Source organism: Zalophus californianus, chromosome 17, assembly GCF_009762305.2.
Source record: "Zalophus californianus isolate mZalCal1 chromosome 17, mZalCal1.pri.v2, whole genome shotgun sequence".
NCBI lineage: Eukaryota > Metazoa > Chordata > Mammalia > Carnivora > Otariidae > Zalophus > Zalophus californianus.
In genome coordinates, this window is record NC_045611.1 from 18746475 (window position 1) to 18759601 (window position 13127).

Consider the following 13127-nt stretch of genomic DNA (forward strand, 5'->3'; position numbering starts at 1 on the left):
GCCATGGCCATGGGCCCCTCAACCCCCAGGGCTTACCTCAAAGATCATCCGCTGAAGACCAAAGCAGAATGTAGAGCCAAATGGGTTGGTGTTGTTTGGGGAGGAGGACCTGAGGCCAGGGAAGCCAGAATTAGAGGTGCAGACAGAAGCTGAGGCTAGGCAGGGCATCCAGTCCCTTTTGGGATGGGGGCTACTGGCCAATGGTCTCTCATGGCTGTTTCCAACACGGGCCCTTGAAGTACCAGGGGTAGTGACAGGTATCATTCAAGCTCTGACTCCTACACAGCCCAATGAGGCACAGGAAGTTATTACACAGTTAGATTGGAGTGGAAAGTTAGGAGGGAGGAGCCTCAGGCAGCATGGCAACTGGGTAGGAAGCTGTACACTACAGCATGTGGCAACTTTAATGGGAAAAAAAGAGCCCAGGACAGCCAGTGAAAAGTGCTTCCTTTTCTGAATAACTAGGGGTAAAAGGCCCGCCTACCTGGAGAGGGGAGCTATCCCCAAGGGGTAACCTCTCTGGTGCAGGTAAACATGCAGAATAGCTGGCCCTGTGGTAATGTGCAGGGGGGGGGGCGAGAAGTATATTTGTGGCAACAACAGAAACTTCTGTCATTTCTAAGCCATAGGCACAGCTAGGCTTCCCTAAGTCTTCTGGGCTGCGAGGAGAAGGAAGGAGTGGTCAGAGATGGCAACCTCCCACTCACCTATGCAGGACAACAGGCTTCTCCACAGGGTGGCCCAGGAGATCTTGGATGTTGTCCCACTGCAAAAGGGATGGGGGCGGCAAGGGGTTAGCAGGAACCTAATTGTGACCAATGGCTGGCCCAGAAGACATGGGCCCCAGACTGCTGGCAGGCTCACACCCACCTCATTTTGGGGCTACATGAGGTGGGAAAATAGGAGCTCACCTTGCTGTAGGTTGTGCATGTTTCTGTCTGACCATCTGCATTTTCTGAAAAGAGAACACAGAGTGGGTTGGTAGCTGGTCCAGCCCACGTGTGACCCTAGCCCTAGGGAGAATCCAGACCTGGCCACCCTGTGCATTGGGGTTGGACAACAGAGGGAGGATAGATGGGCTATTTCAGAGTTGCCGAATAGAGGAGGGTAGAGACAGCAGTCACAAGGCTGACCTGGGAGCACCTGGATAATCATGTGTAGGAGACTCTCCCCATCATGGACCAGCAATCCCACGATCATAGGAAAAGACCTTGAGAGCCTCCAGCAGACTACAGGCCAAAAAATGTGCAGCCCCAGAACACAGAGCCCAACCCAGAGGAGCTGAGGCTATGGGCAAAGCAGGTGGGCAAAGGTTCCTGCTACTATTTCTGTTTGGATCACTGTGTGTCTGCATCATGAAAGACTAACTTCAAAACCCTTTTCTTACGCGGAGGATATTCACTACTCACCTTTCTTTACGGCTAGTGGGATCTTGAACTCACAGCGGTGATAACTAGAGAGAGAAGCCAGATGGATAAAGGCTGGGCCCCGAGAGGCCTGACCACCCGCGCATCTCAACCCCGCACCCCAGGAAACACAGAATGAACCCACCCCCAAAGCCCTGCTCTGGGGTCTGAAGACCCTGTCATCTTGGATAAGATACCAGGCTCTCTGAACCTACTTCCCTATTTGTAAAATGGGTACAAATGGAGAGACGTAAGGTATTGACACTATACCAGGAACAGAGCAAACACTCAGGAAATGTTCATTTCCCACAAAACTGTAAGAATTCAGGTACAAATTAGTGAACATTCAAAGCTCTCTTTTCCTGGGAATTTTCAACCCAAAGCTCAGTTCTTGGGAGGGGCAGGTACAGGTATACTCACATGTTAAAATTATAATGCCCAGGGTAATTGGTGTGTAGGACAAACTTCTTCACTTTGTGTGTATTTGCATCAAAGAGGATATCCTGGGATAGAAAACAAGGATGTCCAAGTAGGGAAAGTTACTGAGGCTGGGCAAGGGCCTTTCTAAGAGCATGTCCAACTCAAAGACAGCCACTCCACAAGGCGGATGAGTCTGGGCAAGAGCTTTCTCCCAAACAATAGTCAAGAGGATAGCTGAGGCCAAACAGCCTTAACTGGACATTTTCAGTGAAGGGGGCACCCAATTATCTGCAGGCCCCTCATTCCAAACTTTGTAGCAGCAGACCCAGCAGACGCACGGCCTACAACTCCTACTGCCTGGGAACTCAAACACATCATGGAGACCTTTCCTAACAAGCACCTGATTATAAACTAACTGAGCACAGATTTTGGCTTAAAGGCTGCCAAGAAGATTCAGGGACCACCTGAATTTCCAGCACCTCAAGGCACCTAACTATTCTGAATGCCATGACTGGCCATTAGGCCCTCTCTATGGGAGTGAGCAACCCCTAGAACCAAAGGTCCAGCCTCTCACCAGGACTCAGATCTGGATTTGATGCTGCCCACTGAACACTTCTTCCTATCCCCCATACCCTCCCCAAGTTTCACATCCTGCCAGCCTTCTGGGCCTGTGACCTCAGGGTTACCTCTGACTCCAACCCTACATTAGCTACATAAGTCCTATTAGGGTTGGTCCATTTGTTCCATCTTCCTTGTCCCTTATCATCAGTGGCCCTTGAACTAGAGAGGTTCCACTTACAAAGTGCCATTCCCTCCTGCTACTGTCCTACCCTCAAAAGTTTATGACCCCACTGCTGTTCCCCCACTACTCCTGGCTCCACTATCTTTTTTTTTTTTATTTGACAGAGAGAGAGAGAAGCAGGCTTCCCGCTGAGCAGGGAACCCGACATGGGGCTCGATCCCAGGACCCTGGGATCATGACCTGAGCCGAAGGCAGACGCTTAAGCAACCGAGCCACCCAGGAGCCCTCATTCCCACTGTCTTTGACCCTTTTTTAGTCTCCCTGTTTTGTGACTCCAGAAGAGGATCCTATGTTCTACAAATGGGCAGATCCCAAACTATGTTACCCTGAATGATTCCCACAATCTCCACCTGAGCAGCGTGTTGCCCTCAATAAAGAAGCCAAGACATACCAGGGACCTAGTGTTTCTGAGCAATCTCAGTGGTAGGGAAGGCCCACTTTAGGGTACCAATGCAAGACTACCGGGCAAAGCCAGCTGGAGCTGGTTTCCCTGCTGCCAGGCATGGTTACAGCTCCATGTGGACACAAAGATGTGCCCAGGTGCATGGTCCACCACCACAGAAATGAAAAATTTCTCTAAGGAATCACAACTTACCACTCCAAGAGTGAAGTAGTTAAAAAAGTAGTCATTGCACTTGGATGGAACTTGTTTATGAGGGGAAGGAGAATGAATTTTCATCTGTTGGGAAGAAAATAACAACAAATTAAAATCCCAACTCCTTAATACAGTTCTCAGATTAACTAAAAGTCTACAAACTGTGTTTTGGGTATAAGATTAAGCTGTTGGGTAAGCAGGAGTGTCACCGTCCCTGCTACTGCTGAACAATGCAGCCAGCTTTGGCTGACCACAGACTGGGCCCTGGCCTCCCAAGAAAAGGCAGGATAATCTGACCAACAGTATCAGGAAAGAGCTTTCAATTTAATTCTTTATCAGTCTTAATAGAACAGGTTCTATGGAAAAATAATGAAGCTTATATTTACTTGATATTAAGTTAATATTGATAAAAAAGAAGGACGCCGCCTGGCTGGCTCAGTCGGTAGAGCATGTGACTCTTGATCTCAGGATTGTGAGTTCGAATCCCACCCTGGCGGCAGAATTTACTTAAAAGGAGACTGCCTATTTGACTTTATAAACACATTTCCCCTACCTTGTCTTCTGACTTATAGAAGACCTTGTGCGGAGAGCCAAGCATGCTAAGAACATCCTGGCAGGAATCACCAAAATACACTGAACGTTCAAATACCCGCATCTTGGCATCTGCTAATAGGCCAGGTCCACAACCTGCAGAGAGTAAGTGAAAGGTGGTCAGGTTCCCACCCAGAGCCTGAGATCCTGCAGTGTAGGGCCAAGGGGGCCCCAGAGAGGCCAATGGCTGCACGCTGCATTATTAGCTCTGGCTAATAAAAATATACTGCATAAAAACAGAAATACCAGGTCACAAGGGCTTGCGATGCTACAAGAGATAACTATCTACTTGAAATAATCCCAGAGAGGGGAGCCTGGGTGGCTCAGTCGGTTAAGCGTCCAGCTGTTGATTTTGGCTCAAGTCATGATCTCAGGGTGGTGAGACTGAGCCCCGAGTTGGGCTCATGCTGGGCGTGGAGGCTGCTTAAGATTCTCTTTTTCCCTCTTCCTCTGCCCCTCTCCCTTGTCTCCCTCTCTAAAAAAAACCTAAAACAAACAAACAAAAAAACTGAAAAGAAAAAAAAAAAAGAAATAATCCCAGAGACTCATTCAATCCCACAAAAGTGAGGTAGAACTCTGAAAACTTCATTCATTCACTCACCAAATATTTACTTATTGACTACCATGGGCTAGACACTTTGTTAGATATTGAAGAAACATGCTGAGCAAAACAAGTGCAGTCTCTGCCCATATTGGAGCTTATGGTGTGAAGATCCCAATCTGACGCCACCCAACTGTGGTACAATACACAGCAGCATAGATGCTATGGAAGTATATAATGAGGTGCTATTATCTCTTGCCACTTTCCAGGTCCTGACAAGATACAAGAATTTATGTTAAGAGGGGCTTCTCAATGGTAACCCCCAACCAGAGACTGGACCTCAAGATCACTCTATAGAAAAGCCAAGAGTGAAACATCCATTAACTCACTCCCTAATTCTACAAACACTGATAGTCCCAGTAACACTCAAAAATGACAAACCAGAAAAGTGAGAGGATAAGAAAATCCAATTTGCCAAAAGTTTCTTCTTCGGGAAGACTGTTTAAACCCTGACTCTTAATACATTTTGGAAACAATTCCAGTTAAACACACACACATAGCAGTAGATGTGGAATAGCAACAGACACACCAACTCTGTGGATGGGAAGACAAAGTGTTTTACTTCCCCTACACACACACACACACACACACACACACACACACACACACACACACACACGCAAGAACCTGAGGAAGACTGCATTTCCTGGTACATGATAATCACCATCACCTTACTCTACGCGGAGCTTTATAGATGACAAAGCTCTTTCATGTATAACAATCCATTTGTTATATAGGGAAGACCTCAGGGATCCAACATCTGAAATAAATTGGTACTGAGTTCTTCAACTAACCCAAGAGTCTTTAGTCTCAGCACATATACACTGAGTGGCAAATAAAGGTTGTGTTTAACTAGGTCGCAGGAAAAGCATAGCCCACGTTAACCTCTGGTCTATAAATCTTGCTGCTTAGGCAAGCTTGGGTGACCTACAGAACCCACCAAAAGTCCTGTCAAGCTGGACTGTATGCCCAAAGTCTCCAAGTACCAGACACTTGTAAATGTCCAGATGGGGCCACAGGGAAGGCACTCTTCATGTGTGTCTTCTCTCTTGTCTCACCCTATCTGAAGCCTACCCAGGGAAAAATACCCTTAGTTTTAGGAGACTATTTTAGGTTCTGATTCCCTGGAGTGAATCTTCCTATAAGTTACTGTGGGGACTAAGACAGTTGAAATGACTTCCTATCTTAAAAACATCCCAGTAGCTACACTCCGTAAGGAAACATGTGAGAAATGGGTTGGCTGACACAAGCTACCTTTCTGCTTGCCAAAGGAAACTCTCAATGAGTCTGGATTGGACAGTAATTTGGTGAGTCCCTGACTTCACGTGTTTCCCCCACTGACCCTGTGAGATGTGACTGCTGGGAGTGTGCTGTACAGGACGGCAGTCACAATTGGAGATCCCCCACCCTGACAGACTCCTCCTGCTGTCACCTGGTATACTGCATCATCCTTGACTACCCTGCTGTTTCAAGGTGTGATCCTCCTGACAAGAGAGACCCTAAATCACTTGACCTTCTACATCTCAATTCTCAATCTCAATTCTCTCAAACACTATAGCTCAAGTGCAACATTCTTTTAAGTAGAGTTTTCTTCCTTGGCTAGAAAACCACATTTCAAGAAATTCCTAACCTGGAGGTTGTAAACTATCTAATTGTTCAGGGGAGTGAGCTCACAGTTTATATATCAGACTCTTCATAGGTAAGAACCAGTGCCCTAGAAACTGATGTAAGACCCCAATTTATGAACAAACACTGGCTAGACTATGAGCTCCATGAAGGCACAGCTCCTATGCTGGCTCCGAAGCCAAAGACATGGCCGGTACTAACCAAGCATGGCCCAAGGTCCACAGTAGCTGAAACTGGTCACTTACAAGGAAATCACAAATAAGGCGTGGATCCTGGTGAGACCAGCCACTGAAGGCAGCAGCTTTTTGTTCATAGTCAGCAAAACTCACAGCAGGGTCTGGCCAAACCACAATTCAACAAGTCCCTGCTGCCAGCCAACTGAGAACTGGGCATAAAGGGTGGAAAAGGGAATGGGGCACCTGGGTGGCTCAATTGGTTGAGCGTCTGACTCTTGGTTTCTGCACAGGTCGTGATCTCAGGGTCGTGGGAATGAGCCCCATGTCACGCTCTGTGCTCAGTGTGGAGTCTGCTAGAGACTCCCTCTGCCCTCCCTGCTGTGTGCTCTAAAATGGGTAAATAAACCTTAAAAAAAAAAAAGGTGGAAAAGGGGAGAACAGACCAATATTGCAGCCCATAAGACACATCTCCAGTAAACAGCCTGGGAAGCACTGAAAAACTACATAAGCACACAGAAGGCTTATGCACATCCTAGGGGAAGCAGTGCTACTATCATTTATTAAGATTTGCTAATGATAAAACTATGTTTTGTCCCTTCACAAATTTAAATGAAAACTTTAACCATAAATATCCACGTTGTCTTGTACCAACTATCTCTAAGCATGTGGGATTTTAGCTTGTCTCAACATGGATATAATGGAGAATTCACCACCCCAAGTCAAGTTAACTGACCTGCAGCAAGTAACCGAAGTCGTAAACCTGAGGGTCCAGTTCCATCTCGAAGAACATCCACACTCTCAGCATACACATTGCCAAGGAAACAGCTGAGGGGCATCACGGGAGCCCTGGAGGCAGGCACAGAATGAGCTGAGGCTTTGCCCTCCCTCCCAGGGAGCCCAGGGCCCATGAAGTTTGTGCTCCCCACATATACTTTGTATCCTGTAGGCTGTTTCCACTGTAGATGTACATTCGTTTCACAGTCGCCCCGTGGGGTATCTGGAGAGAAGCTAGACCGTGGGCAAAATTGGGCTGCAAACATAAGACAACAGTTTTACTAAGAGCATACTGCAAGCCATGGGAGCCAGGCTCTAGCATTTCCCCAGCCCTCATGGGCCAGGTCAAAGCACACAATCAAACCCGGCTCCATGTCAATCAACTCCCCCCATCCATAGAGGTTCATCTTTAATTTTACTTAGTTTTTCGTTTTCATCAAGAAGAAATTACAGGAACGCTTTCTTTAATAAAATGGAAGCTTTACAAACATCTATCATTTCACGACCCTAAGGATGTTGCTACCTAAGGATAAACGAAACAATTTGCTAAAAACCACAGTGATTTGGAGTTTTAAAGCAAGGCACAACTGAGTTTCTCTCTGAAAAGGGAGCCTGACCTCACTCTGCAGTGGGAAGTGCCCTCTTCCTGGGAATGCCGGCTTGGGCTTTGTTCTTGCTATCAATCCCACCCACTGTGCCCATACTGGCCTCTGAAGACCTGAGAGATGAGGAAACCAAAGAAAGGCTACCTATCCAGCGTCCCCCGTGGCACTGTCTGTTGGGTCCATATTACCTGGATACTGGGTGACAAATACCATAGGAAGGGAAGGGCTAACCTCGTACTTGGGAGCCTCGGTCCATGAGTCTAACTGAAAAGAGAAAGACAGTCCTCTGAAGTTGAGGTGGAAGAGCTGCTCAGCGGAGTTGTACACTGTGGGAATGGGAAGGAGAAAATGACATGGTTGAATGGCATCAGAAGATGTGAACACAAACCAGCTTGGCAACACCTTCCTTGTGTCTGGTTCCTGAAGTGACCTCCTAGGCTGAAAACAAGGGGGGAGAAGCTTTCCTTCACACCCAACTATCAATCCTCAAATTCTACAGGAACTTGGCTTCAGGGGCGCTGGGGCTGGGATGGGATCATTTGCCAGGTTTATCATTATGGGCTGCGACAGATGATGAAAGGAATCAGATGGACTTGGGCTTACCTCCAGGATGGGTTGCACCAAAAGACTGGTCAATCTGCTCAATGGTGGGAGCTATGGCCTGAGAGTTAAAATGCACTCCACTGAAAAACAAAGATGCTTTTCAAATCACTGAAGATGGTGGCTGGAAGAGTTATTCTTAAAACATAGGCAGGTGAGTTTACAAGTATGCCAAAACACAAGTTTAATTAAAGAACTTTTAAGTGAGGAATAATTAATGAAGTCAGAACAAGTCAAGTCTCCTGAGGCTGACAGACACAATTGATCTTTAGGGCCTCCCAAGACATGTATGGTCATTGGGCAGTTTAGAAGGAAATAAATTCAGTCTCAGCCCCATGGCATTTGGACTTGGATCAAGAATGGCCACTGGAATAGAAAGTGTTAATGTGTTTTCCTAGGATACCTACTAAGAGTTTGGCTTCAAAAGGAACTTTCTTAAAAGGGGATGGACATCTTAAAAGAACAGTATAGCCAAGCAAGGCAGCTTGTTTTCTTTCTTTCTCTCTTTTTTAAGATTTTATTATTTATTTGAGAGAGACAGGGTGAGCAGGGAGGGGAAGAGGGAGAGGGATAAAGAATCTGAAGCAGACTCCACTCTGAGTACAGAGCCCCACATGGGACCTCAAGATCATGAGCTGAGCCGAAACCAAGAGTCCGATGCTTAACCAACTGAGCCACCCAGGTGCCCTAAGCAGCTTGTTTTCTTAACAGCCAGCACTCAAGGACTGGGTGAATGGGGGGAGGGGGGAGAGATGGATCCCATGCAAAGGGGAAACACCTGAGGGGGAGGGGCTTGGGAAATGAAGAGGAACACGTGATTTCAGATGATGAGCATGAAGATATGGCACGTATGACTTTAAGAAGAATGCTTAAGGGGCGCCTGGGTGGCTCAGTCGTTAAGTGTCTGCCTTCGGCTCAGGTCATGATCCCAGGGTCCTGGGATCGAGCTCCACGTTGGGCTCCCTACTCGACGGAAAGCCTGCTTCTCCCTCTCCCACTCCCCTGCTTGTGTTTCCTCTCTTGATGTCTCTCTCTGTGAAATAAATAAATAAAATCTTAAAAAAAAAAAGAATGCTTAAAGGTTAAGAATATTTTTTTAAATTAGCATAATTCATGGAACACCTCCTTTTTTTTTAAGATTTATTTACTCATGGGGGAGGGGCAGAGGGAGAGGAAGAGAGAGTCTCAAGCAGACTCCATGCTCAGTGCTTAATCCCATAACCCTGAGACCACAACCTGAGCTGAAACCAAGAGTTGGATACTCAACTGACTGTACCACCCAGGCGCCCAAGAACACCTCTTTTTTTTTTTTTTTAAAGCAGTAAGTTTTTAGATTTTTTATTTGCTTATAGAGAGAGAGAGCACAGGCAAGGGGGAGCGGCAGGCAGAGGGAGAAGCAGTCTCCTCGTGGAGCAAGGAGACTGATATGGGACTCCATCCCAGGACCTGGGATCATGACCTAAGCCAAAGGCAGACGCTTAATGACTGAGCCACCCAGGCGCCCCAGAACACCTGTTTTTTAACCAGGCATGGTGCTGTATGCTTTGCCAGCAGTGTCTCATGTCCTCTTCCTAACCCAGCAGCCATATTACTGGCTTCATTTCTCTGATGGTAATACAAACTCTGAGAGGTTAAATGACTCCCCAGGTCACAGAGGTAAGAGAATGATGAACCCAGGGCAGGCTGACCCCAGACCCATGCTTTTACTTACCACTAACTCTTTTTTTTTTTTTTAAAGATTTTATTTTTTTTTTATTTGAGAGAGAGAGAATGAGAGATAGAGAACACGAGAGGGAAGAGGGTCAGAGGGAGAAGCAGACTCCCTGCCGAGCAGGGAGCCCGATGTGGGACTCGATCCCGGGACTCCAGGATCACGACCCGAGCCGAAGGCAGTCGCCTAACCAACTGAGCCACCCAGGCGCCCTACTTACCACTAACTCTTAAGAGGGAAAAGAGATGGGGCGCCTGGGTGGCTCAGATGGTTAAGTGTCTGCCTTTGGCTTGGGTCATGATCCTAGGGTCCTGGGATTGAGCCCCACATTGGGCTCCCTGCTCAGCGGGAAGCCTGCTTCTCCCTCTCCCTCTGCCTGCTGCTTCCCCTGCTTGTACACTCTCTCTCTCCATCAAAAATAAATACAATCTTTTAAAAAATAAAAAAAATAAAAAAGAGGGAAAAGAGAAACCAGACCTTGAGGTACAAAGGCTCCAACAAAACTGAAAGACAAAAAGAATCTGCAGGGACCAGTGCTATTACACATTTGCTTGATCCACTTCTCTGTCGGTAAATGCTGCTTGAGCCAGCCCCAGGAATTGGGCCCTTTCATGCCCCAACAAAGGGAAAGGGAAGCTGTTAAGGAAGCTTACTATATGGAGTATCCTGGATGCTAGCACAGTGCCTTGCCATAATGGGAGCTCAAATATTTGTTTTATGATACAGACCATTCCCATTTTCATTCTAAAAAGTAGATTTTGGGGGCGCCTGGGTGGCTCAGTTGGTTGTGTCCAACTCTTGATTTTGGTTCAGGTCGTGATCTTGAGCCCCATGGTGGGTTCCATGCTCTGCATGGAGTCTGCTTCTCTCTCTCCCTCTGCCCCTCTCCCCCAGTGCTTGCTCTCTCAAATAAATAAATAAAATCTTAAAAAAAAAAAAAAAGAGTGCCTGGGTGGCACAGTTGGTCAAGCATGTGATTCTTGGTTTCAGCTCAGGTCATGATCTCAGGATTTCAGGATTGTGAGATCGAGCCCTGGGTCAGGCTCCATGCTCAGTGCAGAGTCTGCTTAGGTCTGTCTCTCTCTCTCTCTTCTGCCCCTCCCCACTGCAGGCACTCGCTCTCTAAGATAAGTAAATTTTTTTTTTTTAAGATTTTAATTATCCATCTGACAGAGAGAGAGAGAAAGAGAGCAAGCACAAGCAGGGAGAGCAGGAGAGGGAAAAGCAAGCTCCCCACCTGAGCCACCCAGGCGCTCCAATAAATCTAAAAAAAAAAAAAGTCGATTTTTGGCCCCCAAACAGCAGTCCCTTTGGCGTTCTCTTTAGCATTCATAGGCTTTGGAGTCAGACCTATTGTGGTGGGGGGAGGACGGCAGCTGTGACCCACAAGACAGTCGTATCACCTCTAAGCTGAGGTCCTGCTTTGTTGTGAGGATTAAATGAGCTGACACATATGAGAAGTGTTTTACACACAGCATGTCCTTAATAAGATTTCCTTCTCTTCCCCAGAAAGCTGAGTAGATTTGGAGGCTGCCTGAGAAAATCATGGCACCAGGCTATAAGCCTAGAACTGCTATGGATGGGAATCCTTCACTAACTTAATGAGGGTAATAGATAAACTCCATTTGTACCAATCCTGTGACATATACCAGTGGGGGAGTAAACTTACCAATATTTTAACTTTACTTTAGTCAAGTCATATACTTCAATCACCTAAAAAAAAAAAAATCAAATGTTTAAGCATTGGTAATGCTCTGCAGTTGAAAAAGACTGACTAAAAAGACATTTATAGAGGGATGCCTGGCTGGCTCAGTCGGTAGAGCATGTGACTCTTGATCTTGGGGTTGTGAGTTTGAGCCCCTTGTTGGGTGTAGAGATCACTTAAAAATAAAATCTTAAAAAAAAAAAAAGATATTTACAAAATAGTGAAGAAAAAAAATCTATCACTAGTCAGAATTCTCCTGAAGCACCACACATATTTTGTTCTCATTTTTAAATCTGGAGGAAAAACCCATACCACACACACAGCATAACCTCTCCTTTTCCTTCTTCCAGTGGATCACTCAACAGATGGCCATGGATGCTGCAGGTGAAGGTTCCTCTCTCTAATCTACTACCGGGTCATACAGAGGACTGCACATACAGAACCACGAAACCCTCCACAGAAACAAATCACGTAGCTTAAAGGTTAGAGCTGTACCTTTGGATGTTGAGCCCTCTTCCTTTTATTCCACACTTTGCTGTATTAGAAAGACCCCAAATCAATTCACTTTAAAATACTTTAGTTTACAAAACAAAAAGACTGGGGGTGGGTCTATCCTGCTAGAAAAGAAGTTATATAACATTAGGTTAGGACAAGTGTGACAGTATGCATATATCTACATCTATATCTAGATACAACTATTGAAGGGCACCTGGAGAACCTCAGGACCCTTGTGTCATTTCAAGGGGTTCAGCCTTGGATTAAATGCCAAGAACTCAGGCCAGAGACAAAAGTATTGAACACTGAGTCACTAGTGGTGCCAAGTAATGAGCACTGTGAAGTCTTCTATGCTAATGGTGTCAAGGGCTTGGTAGCCAGAAGCATGGCTGGCTGGGATTTACCTAGAGCACCAGCTACTATCCTCCAGTTGGGAGTCCTGGCCTTCACTGTAGAGGAATAAGAACAGCTGGTTCAATGTCCACTTGCCCTGAGGGCCTCATCCTACAAGGGGCCATGGGACCCTGTGTGTAGAAGCATCTGGCACTGCCAAAGAAAATGAGACATAATAGGCAGTTTACTCTTGGCCAGACCTTATCCCTAACTTTGTTTAATGATCCTAACACTGAACCACAAGTTGGGCACCTCTTATTATAATGCAGCTATTCTGATCCTACTTACTGCTAAGAGTAACTCCCTCTGCTGGGCCATCACAGCATTTCAATCAACTCTCCTATGCTACCTGTTTATGCTGTTCACTAGTCCCACAGAATTAAGCCCTTTAAGGTCTGGCTTATTATTTCACACAGGAAAGGTACTTAAAACGTCTGTCAAGTCTGACTGTTATGAAGCTAGCTACGGGCACTATGAAGCTAGAAAGCATGAAAAGAGGTGCCAAGAGAGGTCATACAAGGAAGGACAGAGGAACAGCTGTGATTCAAAAGATACCTAGTGTCCCCTTCAGAAAGCCTGTATCATGCCAAACTGGTATGCCGTTTCACCAAGGCCAGGGCCCCATGC

General features: G+C 46.3%; 1 protein-coding gene across 2 annotated transcripts in view; it reads right to left on the minus strand.

Moving 5' to 3' along the window:
• C17H16orf70 (chromosome 17 C16orf70 homolog) overlaps nt 1–13127 on the minus strand; it is a 29565-nt gene that overhangs the window by 2940 nt on the left and 13498 nt on the right. For both annotated transcript variants that reach the window (XM_027618252.2, XM_027618251.2), the window contains 12 exons: nt 11577–11620; nt 8200–8279; nt 7828–7922; nt 7150–7247; nt 6951–7063; nt 3777–3910; nt 3224–3307; nt 1827–1909; nt 1410–1453; nt 912–955; nt 708–766; nt 37–109 (listed from right to left, as the gene is read on the minus strand). In XM_027618252.2, coding sequence (XP_027474053.1) covers nt 37–109; nt 708–766; nt 912–955; nt 1410–1453; nt 1827–1909; nt 3224–3307; nt 3777–3910; nt 6951–7063; nt 7150–7247; nt 7828–7922; nt 8200–8279; nt 11577–11620 — 951 coding nt within the window. The remainder of the gene's footprint in view (nt 1–36; nt 110–707; nt 767–911; nt 956–1409; nt 1454–1826; nt 1910–3223; nt 3308–3776; nt 3911–6950; nt 7064–7149; nt 7248–7827; nt 7923–8199; nt 8280–11576; nt 11621–13127) is intronic.